Source organism: Rhyacophila brunnea, unplaced genomic scaffold, assembly GCF_057557595.1.
Source record: "Rhyacophila brunnea isolate RB1 unplaced genomic scaffold, BYU_Rbru_1.0 scaffold_75, whole genome shotgun sequence".
NCBI lineage: Eukaryota > Metazoa > Arthropoda > Insecta > Trichoptera > Rhyacophilidae > Rhyacophila > Rhyacophila brunnea.
In genome coordinates, this window is record NW_028233345.1 from 1,415,615 (window position 1) to 1,430,777 (window position 15,163).

General features: G+C 25.3%; 1 protein-coding gene across 1 annotated transcript; it reads left to right on the top strand.

Moving 5' to 3' along the window:
- The first annotated feature begins 677 nt into the window (after positions 1-677).
- On the top strand, positions 678-1,977 carry LOC147064324 (uncharacterized). Its single transcript, XM_085958493.1, has 2 exons — positions 678-995; positions 1,972-1,977. The coding sequence occupies exons 1-2, from the start codon at positions 678-680 to the stop codon at positions 1,975-1,977; spliced, it is 324 nt and encodes a 107-aa protein (XP_085814619.1).
- The last annotated feature ends 13,186 nt before the right edge of the window (positions 1,978-15,163 follow it).

Below are 15,163 nucleotides of genomic sequence, written 5' to 3' on the forward strand. Positions count from 1 at the left end.
AAAATTATATTACATTGTTTTTAATATATTAGCATATAAAATTCCAAATTTTTCCATAATTTAAATATTTATTCGTCAAAACCACCTGTCAAAAACTTAGATTTTTTATTTTGTAATGAGATAAAATACCAATTAAGTATATTAAAAGAAAAATAAAGGTGTTACAAATTGGGTAAATCAATAATAAAGTATTTATATGAACTAAAATTGCTTATAATATGACTTTAAAATGGGAGAATATACATATCAAGCTTAAGAATATAAAAAGAACGTCTAATGTTGGAACGACTGACTTTAACATATTAAATGGATGTAATGGTGAAGCTAATCCAGGTGAGTTATTTGCAATCATAGGGCCATCTGGTGGCGGGAAATCAACTCTTCTAAATTCACTTGTTGGTAGAGTTACACCCAAGGCAATTACGACTGGAACAATTACATATAATGGAGTGCCGAGAAATGAAGATACATGGATGAATGAAGCGGGATTTGTTGATCAAGATGACGTTATATATGAAGAATTAACTGTTTTAGACACGCTTCGGTATGCCGCAAAATTTAGATTATCATCTAAGCCTATTAAAAACGACCAAAATATATCTTTTAATCAAATGATAGAGGAAAGAATCGAGAATTTGATAAATTTATTACATTTAAAACATTGTTGCGAGTCTTTAATGGTGAAAATTTCCGGGGGAGAGAGAAAAAGGGTAATGATAGGAATAGAGCTCATTAGTGATCCAAAAATAATATTCCTTGACGAACCAACGAGTGGCTTGGACTCATATATAGCTTTTGATGTTTGCAAAGTACTCAAAGACTTAGCAGTAAAAGAGAATAAAATCATTATTCTTTCGATTCATCAGCCAAGTTCAAAAATATTCGATCTTTTTGATAAAATTCTTGTTCTTTCAACTGGAAAAGAAATATACAATGGCGTTATATCCGAGATTGACAATTTTATAACCGATTCTGGCATGAAAAAAAGACCAGATGTTACTTATCCCGAGTTTTTAATAGAAATGTGTAATACCGAAGCTCGTCATATCAGTAGTATAGCAGAAGCAGATGACATCTTAAAAAATTGTGTAAAAGAAAACAAAAAAAAGGTTTCTTTCGGCTTTAGTTTTTTTCACATCTATATCTTGATTCAAAGACAACTGCAGATCGTTACAAAAAGGAAATTTGCTTTCTTAAAAAGTATTTTAGGCCCATTTCTAATTTACTTGTTTATCTTGTACTTAATTTATCAACCAACAAAAAACATCGAAAATAATCCAGATATCTATATCCGGAGTTTGGGTCTTAGTCCTATATATTTCACTATAGATCAGAAAATGCGATTTTTATATCGTATAAGATCATTCTTTTCTATAAATTTAAGTCTAGTCATCGCGTTTCCTATGAATTTAGGAGTTTCCGCTTTGAGTTTTCTTGATGTTTTTTTGATTTCAAAGAGAGAAATAGGGGTTGGGACTTACACTGTAACGAGTTTTTACTTAGGAATCTTTTTTTTAAATAATATGATAAATGATGTGATGTCTTTCATATTTTTTTGTTTGCTAAGGTTTCTTGTACCCAAAATCGCCACGAAGAGTTATTTCGGTAGTATGCTAACATCTAACATTTTCGCGACTGTTGTAGGATTATTTTTCGGATCTGCTTTGTCTAATAAGAAACTTATTATCGGAATTATATCAATTTATGGCGTTTTCTGTTTTGTTATTCCTCCCCTATACTCATATTTTCTACTTATTTTAGAAAAAACAATGCCCGACTTGAAATCATCATTTTTTCTGCAGAAAGTTATACCTTGTGTTATTTCTACATTTCCAACCTCTCATATTTCAAGTATTTTTAGTTACTTCATAGTGAAAGGTTCGATTGATGAACTTAAGGGACAAAGAGAATTTAATTTGGTTATGAATAACTTAAAAATTATTCTCTACACTATTTTAAATTACTTACCAGGCATAGGAGGAAAGCTATGGGTGTTCTTTATATTCATTGTCTTACTGTTTGTGATGTATTTTATCACCGGAATTTTCCTTCTGGGTAAAAGAATATTACCAGATGTAAGATATGACCTAGAAAAAAAGAATAAGAAAATAGCTTAGATAAATAAATAGAAAGAAAATCATGAATCTTAACTTTTTTATCAAATTTTGCATGCAACTTTTGTTATATCTAAATTATTTTTTGGCAAAAGTATTTTTATGATCTCAAATATAACACATAAAGCATATCATAGTTGAAAATATTTAAATCGATTTTATATAAAAAAGTTTATAATTAAATATAAAAGACTCAAATTTGCACTAAAATCTGAAGAATTTTTTATATAAGCAATTCATTTTTAAAAAAATAAAACTCGATTCTCAGTGAAATATGCATTTATAGTAACGAGAAATAAACTAAAAAATCTATTATTTTTGGTAAATTCGTGCTCTTGAATATATAGAAAAAATAACCATAAAAAACATACATATTAAATACCTGGAAATATCCAGAATTTAATGCAGCTGAAAATCAAAGAAAAATATACCAAAATAATAAAAAATAAAAAACGAACATTAACTCCCCCCAGATCTCTAATTTTGCTCTTAAATTATTAAAAAGGAAAGAATAGTCAATTTAAGGCTTTAAACCCCACTAAATCAAAAAATGTGTATAATTATTCCCTCTTTTATATTTAATATTTCCCGTATTTTTCAAAAGAAATTTTGTTTTAGAAACTAAAATATGCATAAATAGTGTTATATTTGCCTAATTTCATCAATAAAATGGATTTAAAAAATCCTTGGTATCATATTTGAAACAATTTTCTGTATGTTTGGATTGTTATATTATAGAATGCTGCGTATTTTAGAATTTCAAAATATTGAGCAACTATCTACGTTAAATATATAACTTATTTTTATGTGATTTAGCATTAAGATATTAAGTTTTTTTCTAATTTAGTCAGTACCAGTAATTTATATATTACAGTTATGAGACGAAGAAGCATAGGTTTATTACTTTGTAAAATCATTTACATAAAAAATCACGATTTTCTAGATTTCTGAATGAAACTTGTTAAACTTTGGGTACTTTAAATACTATAAAATGACCTTCTTTTTATAAAAAATTAGCATTTGACCTGTTAAAGATTAATTTTTTAATGTATAAATATAATATTTGCCTATAAAATCCAAGTTCCTATCGGGTCAAGTATATTTTAAGTGACTTAAAAAGGCAAATTTCTTTCTATATGTTCATATTCGACTAGAGGCTTAATAAAGGTAAAATTACTTTCGAAAATTTTTGAACAGATTTAGGCACCATTAAATGTTTTAAATTGATTTTTAAAAGCTGATGTATCTAGAATATTATAAAATCATGCTAAGTTTATAGTAGAATTGCATTTTTTCGACATATGCATATTTTAATTTACTATAAATTGAACAAATAGGGCCTTTACCGACATAAACCGAAAATATAAAAAATAAATTATAGACTGATTATAAATCATTTTAAAAATAACAAATGTTGTTTGTGCAATATTCAACTTAGTTTAAACTTAAATTGTCGGATAAAATGAAAAAAATATAGATACATGAAAGGAAATGCTAAATTATTCAGCAGGTGTAAACCGTGTAAAAATAAATTAAATATTGTTTTTAAATATATTTATAATATTTTCAGCGATAAAAATCTATTGAATTATTATGAAATGTTATGTAAGAATCATTAATTTCTTAATTAAATTCATATTCAGCATATAACAATATGGTATGCATATAAATATGATCAAATACTAGGCTTTTGTATTCTGAATTTTGATTGTATGTAAAGGATGTAGTAATTGGAACATTATTCATTATAATCAAAAGACATAAAAAAATTATACATAAAAATACCGTAAAACAAACGATTATACAGTATGAAATATATCTAACTTTCATGTCAAAGAATATAAAATTTACAAAAATAATCAATATCCGATTGACAATTAGACATAAAAAACATAATCAGATGGCATAAATAAAGGTAATTTTTCTATCTAAGGGTTATTTTTTTCTTTAACTTTTCATGTTTGCATGCGCAAAACCTTATGTTGACCTGTATTAACCGAATTGATGTATATTCTTATAAGAAAATCGTCTTTAAAGTCTTCCTGAATATATATTCTACTTTAAAGGCTTATAAATTGTGTTTTTCTCAATACTGTTGTTTATGTATGTGCTTCAGCTTCCGTTGTCATCTTGAATTCCTTAATATACAACTTTTGCATGGAATAAAATATATAAAATAACATATAAAAAAGATGGAATATATAAAACAAGAAAATCCTAGTTTTACAGTGCTGAATATATTATATGCGTGGAATTGAATAAAATAATAATATTGAATCAACCAAACTCTTAGGTGTTGGGAGAAGAAGAGTCATTGAATAAGGTTATAAACATAATGTGGTGAAAAAAGGTAAAAGGCAAATCTATTATAAAAACAATCTTAGGTTCTGATTGAAAAACTACTAATAGCTATATAATAAATTAAATCCAAAATCAAATAAAATTTGTGTCAACTGATTAAAATGAAACTTCAATTGAATTAACTCATTGATTAAAATAGGAAAAATAGATATAAAAAACCCCAAGTGACCATTATTTTATATTATTTATGGAATAAAAGCAAAAAGTATATTAGATGGTAAACACTAAATTTAATTTTGTGATTAATATTTCATTAAAGAAAAAGATTACACCATTGAATTGTAATAATATCACTGAATTCAAGATCATTTTAATTTTTTTCATTTATGAAATATTGATCTAATCGATATTCTTGAGATCTTTGTGGCTGATAACATTTTCATTTTTTCCTTGAAATTTATTTAATAGTTAAAACACACAAATCTCGTAAATCAGCGATAATATAATGGATATGTTATCGTTTATTTAGGTTTAATGTTTGAATAAGTATATTTGATTTTTTGATCAATATTTGATCATAATTAGTTAATATAATTATTCTTAAACGACTATTCTATGTTAATAATCATTAATCTAACTAATTTTAATGCTATGATTTTTCACAACAATTCTATAATCTTAAAATATTTTGTTTTTATATCCGAATTTGACTTTTGATTTGAATTTAATATGCAAAATACGTATTTTTTTATCTGCCAGTTTTTATACACTACTCCATCTTTATATGTTTTTATAATCTAGTTTTTTTTATAATTTGTATGTTCTATCATTTACCACTAAAATTAGATATGAGTCCGTTTAAATCCTTTTTCAATATAATTTAACATTTAAGTATTTTTTATTTAAGGGCTATATTTATAGTCGTAATTTTAGTTTTCGTTCTCAGGCACAGCTTGCTTGATTCTCTGTACACGTAGCGTATTTATACTTTCGGTTATCTTCTCCCTCCATAGTCTTCTTCAATACCCCTCCTTCTTTCGAGACCTATTAATTCAAGGGTTTTTCTCAATCCCAAGATTTGAATATATGCCTCAACCTGGTTCGTGACATCTAGTTCCTTCAGGTACCTTCTATGATATCGTGTCACCACACCGTCCCATGTTATAACATATGTAAATAATTTAACATAATCATTTAATTTATTTAAATTCCATTTCTTTTGTGAATATTTTACAAAATGTTATGGTATTTTATTTTTGTAAAACCGCGAATATACCTAGAAAAATGATATAATCTTTTAATTAATTAGCTTGGCATATAATGATAATGGCTTGAATATGGGTCTTCCACGTTTCTTTTTTATATTTTTCATAATTAAAATATGCCTTATTTGTTTTAAAACATAATAATATTTCTTAAATTTTGCAGACAAATAAATTCCGCATAATTGTATATCGAAAATAGTTTGATATATGATGCAAAATTTTCTATGATAAATTTCAATGTAAAAAAAATTGTAAATTATTATTTTAAATCAAAATAACTATAAAAGCTATAATCTAAAAATGGCGAGCATTGGGATTTATGTGTTAGAAAAACCACTTACGAACGTATGCGATTTGTATAAAAATCACGCCTAATTACTAAAGACATCAAATATTATATCGCTGTATTTTTAATAACACATTTCAAATTTAAAACTTAAATATGTGATTTGCTCAATGCTACTACTAATAATTGCAGATATGACTAATCCAATCGTGTTTTTTTAATGATTTAGATATACTTCTCACTTATTAACTATTTAAATTAAAGAATTCCTTTTTTTAGCTACAACATCGAATCATAAAATATGAGCGTACATCGGCTTTTGCAATAAAATGATTTCTATAAAAATAGTTTCACAAAAATCTAAACTAAATTCAAGTATATATAGATCTATACATTTATATTTTTAAATGAGTTCCTATAAATAACTTTCTCTGGCAGAAATTTAGTGTCACAAGTGGTTTTTTCTTTTGAAACCTTCATAATATACATTTAAAAAAAAATTTGCTCATATATATTTAACAACGGAAGCTGCAAGTATGGGAATACTAATTTTATGTATAAAATAAGCTGTAGCGAACTCTCTTGAAGTTTTAATTCAATAAAATGCCACACTATTTTTTACAATTTTTTTATAAAACTTTACCATTTATTATCATCTAAATCTAACAAATTTTGCATTTTAAGCATCTTTAAAAATTATTTTATCCATAGACATCCACCACCTATCTTCAATCTGCTAAATCCTGTCTAGTAAACTTTCAATAATATGTTAATATTGAATCTTGGCATTAATAAATTTGCATGCTCATATCTTTTTTTACTTAAATAGGAATACAAGTAAAAGTTTTCCAATATGATGTAGTAACACTTGCTTAATTAGATTTGAATAGTATTAAAATGGTTTAAAATATCCGTAAATGCTTGTATTTTGCCATCAAAACCCTTCCAATCATGATTTAGAACGGCAAACGTATTTTAATGATAATATAAGAATTAGACTAAGCAATGTATAGTATTCCTGCTTTTTACATCTGCAATATTATAAGTTTAAAAGAAAAATAGTAAAAAAAACAAGTTTATGGGTCAAACTAGATATAAATATTCTTGTTTCGTTAGCATATGTAAAGATTCATTCTTATTCTAATAAATTAAATTATTTGTAAATGATTCATTACAAGATCGATTTCAAAATAATATCATAATTTAATGTATAAAGTAGAAATTTTTGACTTAAATCTGTTATTCGGGATTTAAAAAGTGATGTTTTTTTTTTGTTTTCTTGTAATTTATTCCATGATTGAAAAGCGCAAATAAAATCCCATAAACTTTTTTTTAAAAAATATATTCACAAATTTTTTTATCGTAATAAATCCCTTTTTTAAATATGAAAAGACAACAGAGAATTATACATATTATAAAATAATGGTGAAATGCAAATTTCAGCCCTAAGTAAAAAAATACGTCTGAATTCTATGCATTAATTTACTTTTTAAAAAATAGACCATGTTAAATTTAAATAATCATTAAATAAAAACCAAATGGTATTTATTTATATATAAGATCATTTGAAAAGATTTATTGTAAATATTTATAAATTCTATTTCAAGTGAGTATATTTTCTGGATGGGGGCTATAATATTACTAGCCATACTTATTTACAAAAAGTATTGCAGTCAATACTACACACAGCTGATTTTAGTTTTTTTGCGAAAATTGTAGATAACGAAGACAAAAATCCGTCGTTTTTGAAAAATGATTATTAAGCGTGGCTTTCTATAAAACACTAAATTTTAATGTGTTTAGATAAGACAAAAGCGAAATTTTCCATTAAATATCCGTTATTTTTAATTATAAAACTAAAATAAAATCCAATTTGAATTTCTTCAATTAGACATCATGAAATACGTCGCAATCCCGAATTTTGGAGCTAGAGAGAAATTTTTTACATAATTTTTGCCAATCGAACCATAAGTTGATATATAAAAATCAATTTCTATTTTATAAACTTTAGTGCATGAAATTTCGATTTTTTATTTTATTTTTACATGGTAAAGCAGAAAAATAACTATATTCTAGTGATGATTTTAATAAATTAAAGGTAGAAACTTTATCATTTAAAATACCTTTAATAATAATATTCACGCAATTTCTTTGTCAATTGATATAGATCACATTTTTTCTCTAAATATTTTCGACTAAAAATTTAATTCAATATTAAAATTGTAATCCTTTTTAAATATAAAAAAGAATTTTCATTAACAATTTGTTGTAATATTATACATTTAAATTTTATATTATCGGTTTAACTTGATATTTTAATTCTTACTTTATAAATATTTTTTGAACAAAAGTAAATTTATATTTACACTAATAGTATTGTATCAGATATATAACATTAATATATAATAAAGTAATGCACAATTCGTTTTTATATATGGGGTTGCATTAAAACTGTATTTTTTAAAAAAATGCTAATGGTTTTTTTTAAGTTGTTTGTTATGAAACACCGTATAATTGATATGAAATACAATTTTCATACGCTTTATTACACGCGAATTTTTTCATATCAAACTTCTATATATCGTAATACTTTTTGATTTAAATTAGCTCTTTTGCTGCCCTTTTAGAGCCAGATTGCAAATAGAAGAAGTGTCGATTGGGGTTTTATGCATGAAAAATTCCTCTTTCTTAACAATTAAAATATTTATGATCCCAATATTATGCAAAAAAAATAAAATTATAATAAAATTACTTTAATTTTCGCCATAAATTTCCTAATTAAACATGTTTACTGATAAAAGGTTTTTAGTTTTCTTTAATTCCGAGCCACAAAGCAAATGCCAGACTATTAAAACTTAGAAATTATATTGTATTTAGAGCTATAATATACTTCAAAAATATACTATTATCGCTACGACAAATTTTTATATTATTTGATTCTAGTTTCAAAATATTTATAAAAGGTTTCTTGTGATTATAAATTATTATTATAAGATACTAAGATACACTTAAAATCTTTGGTTCGATACCTTTTATTGTCCAAATATTGGTCTTATATTGTTTTTATGCTTATCTATAAAAAATGACAATAAAAGCACAGAATTTTAACATACAAATATATTTTTTAAATTTTTTAGAATCTTGAAATTGCATTTATAATACACGAAATAATGCAAATAAATAAATGTAATATTTCTGATGTTTTTAAAAAAACAATATTATAATTTTATTCAAAAAAACAATATTATAATTTTATTCAAAAAAAAGCACATAATCATTTTTAGATAAAAGTAATATATAACCTAAAAAAGTGAGATTTTTTTATAAAACCAGCGCAGCAACTTTTAAACTAAAGTTATTTTTGTTTAACCTAAATTCTTAGTTTAAAAACAAAATATGGTGATTTTTGGTTATTAAATTTAATAATTATTTTTTGTATAATTAGAAGACATTTTTACTAAAGCCACTATATATTGAATCTTAATATAATTAGCTAAAATATTTATAGATCTTAATTTGCAAGAAATATTTTAGTTATGTTTAATTATCACCTAAATTACTCGTATTTTCATCATTTTCTAAATCCAGAACAAATTCATACACACTGTTTCCTTTAACAATAAACCGATCTTGTATTTTTTTTAAAAATACCTGCTTTATTTTATAAGTAATTCCATCATCAAAAGTGCAATGTTTTATTAAATATTCTAAGCAAATTTTCAATTCACTTTTTATTTCGACTTTTTTGCTTTTTAAATCACTTATTCTATCAAATATTGCCCTGTTAACAATTTCATCGTGATTGTTATGCAAAGTATTTTTTTCATTAAGATGTGTACTGTCATGGTTAGAATAACTATATAAAAGATTTTCATTTTCTATGTTTTGACTCTCTTTAATCTGCAAAGAGCCTTTTGTATGAATAATTTCTGCTTTGTTGTCTTTTGACAACTTATAGTTGTTGTATATCTTGTTTTTTCTGTTTCTTTCGTTTTTCCCCATACGACATCCCTCGCATCGATAATTCGATGTAAATTCCATATTTTCAAATTTTTTTTTTAGATCAGTAAAAATATAATTATCATTCACATCAGATCGGGGGTTATGATTTTCAAGTCTGATTTTTTTGGACTTTGCGCTTGAAAGGATTTGTTTTCAAGCAGAACACTTCGTATGCCTTCATTGTAATCTTGTGAATTCTTTTCAGACCACTGAATACGTTCGGATGCATTGGCATGAATCATAATAGAAATTCCTATTTTTGATTTTTGGAGCAAGTATAAAATTACTTTAATTTTAGAAAATCTAAATTTGTAGGAGCAAAACATCAATTTTTCACATATTACAGAAAAGAGAATTGAGAAATTCATTACATAATCGTATTTTATCAACCTGATATCTTTAGACCGTTTTTTGGTGCTTTCATAAACAATAGAGTTGCGAGATGTAGCTTCCAGATTACATTTGTAATCTCCAAAATAAAACTTAAACTCTTTTCTGCCCGCTAGAAATCTGCAAGGCACATCAAAGCAATTTGAATACTTTAAATAAAAGTCTATGATGGTTCTGTTATCTATTATAATTTTATCTTCTTCTAAAGGCTCTTCTTTATCAATAGATTCAACATTATTAATTTCACGGGTTTCCAATTTGGTTTTCACTTTCGTGGTTTGATTTTTGCTTATCGGGATGGTATTGAATTTGAGTTAAATTGTTACTTAAGCCTTGATCATCAGAATGTTTCAAAGCATGCATGTACATTATATTGTATATACCAATGATGTATGGAATACTTTTGGGCACATTTAAATCTGTAGAATCTATGTGATTTATATTAAATTTTGATTTTACGGCAGATACAGATATCTCACCTGTTTTATTGGATGCAACTTTAGTATTTGTTGCCTTTCTTTTAGTAAACCTAGAAAACCAGAAAAGTAAACTTGATAGTAGTGTTCTCGATACTTCATCATTCTAAAAACCTAATTTATACTCATAATCTGATGAAATTGTTCTCTTTTCTACTGTATCAGTGGCTGCTATGTGTTGAATTTCCGGATAATTAAGAGACTTATTGGTTTTTTCTTTATCAATACAAGAGTTATCATGTATTTCAACGGCTGAAAATTCAGAAGGTGCGTTTATTTCAACATGAGTATGCGACATGTATGGTATTTTGGAAGAATACAACTACACCTGAAATTTTTTTATGTATCTTATGCAACAGTCATTAAGAAAATTATATTCCAATTGCATTTTATTGATGAGAGAACAATATTTAAGATAAACTTCCCTTCATTCCTTTCGATCAATAATTTTAAACGTGCTTAAACATTTATAGCAAGCAGTTTCTGTCAAAAATTTCTCTTGATTATCGTATACTTTAAGAATTACATTCATTTCTTTTTGAAGATCTGCTTTCAATTTTTCAATTTTTTCGTTAAAATGTGTGATTTCTGCTATGAATTCGCTCTCAACAACGTTTAAAATAGAATTGAATTCTTTGAAAAATACTCTTTGTTGGATATCTAAACCCTCACGGCTGAAGCGTAACTCAGCAATGTGTAAACGACAGCTTATTTCTCTAGCATTTGAAATGAAAAATATTTCAAGCATTTTCAACTTAATTTGATTCTCGAAGAGGTCCGAAACCAAACGATTCTTATAAATAACCAACCTAATGCGACTTTCATAAATGTATGCACATAAACGATCTCGTTTGATCTTATTCTCAAAAATATTTACCAGCATACACATATCTATGCAAAGAAATTCATCCGAAAAATCTTTAGATTTTTATTTTTCAGAAAACCTTACCGTAAAATGCTTTTTGCATAGTTTTAGGTCTAAATATATACAGAAAATATGTGTTTTGAAATCTTCGTCTGGAATTTTTTTCTTAAATGTTTTTAAAGTAACATATGGACAGGAAAGATTTTTACGAATATGTAATCCATGGCGCATCTCTTCTCTTATCGACCACAATAGACTATCTTCAAGTCTCACAGTATCATTATTTTCTAGAAAACTTCCCTTGGTACGATTGTTTTTTATATTTAGCACATTTAAATGCTTAAAATTCTTGTAGTAAATACGAATATTTGCGATTTCTGACCAAAATCTGCTTTCATCACTATCTGGGTCATTGGTACTAATATTATTCATGGTTCTAGGATTTAGTGATGTAGTATAAACCGAAATATTGCTTCTTTTTCGAAATTTTTCTATCTTTTCAATTATAATCAAATGTTTCATTTGTGTGAAGTTACTACTAGTGTTATGATGATTGTTTTGTATATTATTTTCGCTTGAAATAGGATCTCTATTCGTTGTTTGGATTCCTTTTATAAAGTTGAATTTCTAAGTATGGATCGCTCGTTTATACATCTTATCGCTTATTTAGAAAATATTCTATTAATTTTATACTTTATAGATTAAAAATGTAGATTTTTTATGTCCATAAAATGTGAATACGGTGATATTCATCCAATAAAAATTTTTTATCCTTTTTTGATTTGAATCAAGCTCAGATTACATAATGGTGTCTACGGTATATATATTGTGTATAAATACATGTTTTAAACGATAGGCAAGTATCGATTGATTGTCATCTCACTCAACTTTACATGGCGTTATAAGATCGAAGCTTTAAAAATCACATTCTAATCAGAAATTATTCTCAGTTTTATAACATTTCATGAAAAGAATAACCTACCATCTAGCTGGGATACCGACGGATTTGAGTAATAGATACGCTCAGAAAATCAGCAACTGTGTGTCTATATATTACTCCTAAAAATCCAATAAAGTTTATGTGTTCAAAAATTTTCGGATACATTGAAAGATCGATTTTTGCTTCGAATTATCTTTCTTATCAGGAGAATTTTTAAATTTGTATCTTACATGCATTTTTTATAAGAAATATATCAATACTGTCCAATAAAATGCATTTACTTAATTTTCTTACTATTGTTCAGAAATTATTGGTTAATCATTATATTTTGAAAAAGTCTGATGATTGGGTAAAATTATGAGTCACTGTTTTTTTGTAGAATTTTTTATTCATTTAAATAAAACCAATTTTCTCATTTTCTTTGGTGGATAATTAGGTTTTGATATTAAATTGTTGTGGAGGAGAATTTCAATATGTAACCTTTTTTGTGCCACATTAGAACCCTATGTTTTGATATAGTTTAAATCCACGCGATTAAATAAAATGAAATTCAAATTTCATAAACGTAAGTGTAATGGAACCATCAAAATTAACAAACCTTTGCTCACAATGAAGTTTTATTGTAATAACCATGCAACATAACATTCTAATTTGTGGAAAAATGGTTTTTCTTCAGGTTGGATATATTTCCAAAGCTTAATTCCAAATTAAATTAATGTTTTTAAATGCTTTCAAATTGTTACAATTTAATTTTATTGGCGCTTAAATTACAACTTAATTGATTCTTACAGATTATTTTTGCAAAAAAATGTATAAAAAAACCATTTCTTAAAGTTTTGGATATTTTAATTTATCATCGCAAAATTTCAGTAGGCAAGAGTCAATTTATCAATCATCTTTGATCGAAATTAAAAATTACAAAAATGCTGCAACTTTATATTTATAAGTAAAATATATGATGTAAAAACATCATGTATGAATGATTTTTATTTTTTAGAATCGATTCACCCGATTTGTATCAAAAAAACAAGTATTTACTTATCTTACTTATATTTATAATAGTTTTGTCGACTGTAATAACCATAATATTATTTAAACATGATAGATAAGAATTAATTTATTTTTACTGATACGCCTTTATTTAAATCTTCTGCGATATGCTTTTACCGAGCATCCCATAAAAAATAATATGGATCTTACCCTTACATGTGTAATAAAATATATTTTGCTTGATATTATCTCTTTGATTAAAATATAAGATTTAAATTCATATATTCACAACGTTGAATTTCTTGGATAAAAGTTCATAAGCATTATCTTAAAATAATATAAACGATAACAAAAAGTTAAAAAAATATCAAACTATAAAATTATTGGCCCAAAATCTTTAAAGATTGGGATTGGTTGTTTATGCGGTCAAAATAAGAATTATAAGAATCTACACAAATGAAACTAAATTTTATTGGGAAATAAATAAAAATATGCTTCGAATTAGCATAGTTTATTCATATATATGATTATTTTTATATATAATTAATTTTTAGAAGTAATTACCATTCAATGGATCACAAAGGTGATAATTTATGATGAATGCCTGATTATGTGTATTATGGTCCAACTATTATCCTTTATTAGCGTGTGATTTTATTATAATTCTATTATATTCGTTAAAAAATTTATTTAGCATATTAGATGACGTAAATCGCTCACCATTAAAAGTAAACACCCCATAATAATATGAATTTCTTGATAACTCGCACTTGGGTCAAGATTCGATTTCTATTCATATCTTTAAAATCAAGTATGTGTTTAAATGTTGTTTTAATTTTACTGTGGGTTGTACAATAGCGTTTAATTTTACCCTTGCAGCTATGCGGCATTAATTATCCCTGTTGATTTAATAATGGTTTTGCAGGTTGTATATTTGTGCCATCGTCATGTAATTTGAAGCTAATAAGCCTGATATGTGCAGCTAGAAACCGCCGTCAATATAAAATCATTAAATTTTTTAATTTTTGATATTTTATTGATAAATAATAGAGTTTTTTTGTTTGTGTATTTTAAATATCATTTATTGGTAGTTATCGTTAAAATTATGCCTTTAGAATCATTAAGTTATTATTTTAATCAAATATAACGTTATATTTATATAATAAAAGGCTTTATTATTTAATAAATAGGTCTATAAAATGGAACATCTGTTTATTGGATTATTCAATTGCAAAGAATTAATCTATTTTATAACTATTCTCGTAGAATCTTTTAAATATTTTATATGACATTTCAAGCAATAATTTTTGTCGCTCAAAGTTTTTACTGTTTAATGATTTGATTATTCTGCATTATCTTCTTTTCTGTGTATAATTATCGACCTCTTCATTGGTTTGGCTATCCCAGCAAAGAATTATTCAACCATTCAGTCATTTTAGGATTTGATTAAATATCGCTAAAAAACACAAATATTATATTATCTGAGTTTATTTATCTGCTTATTAACTAGAAATTGATTTTATTTTAAATAAAC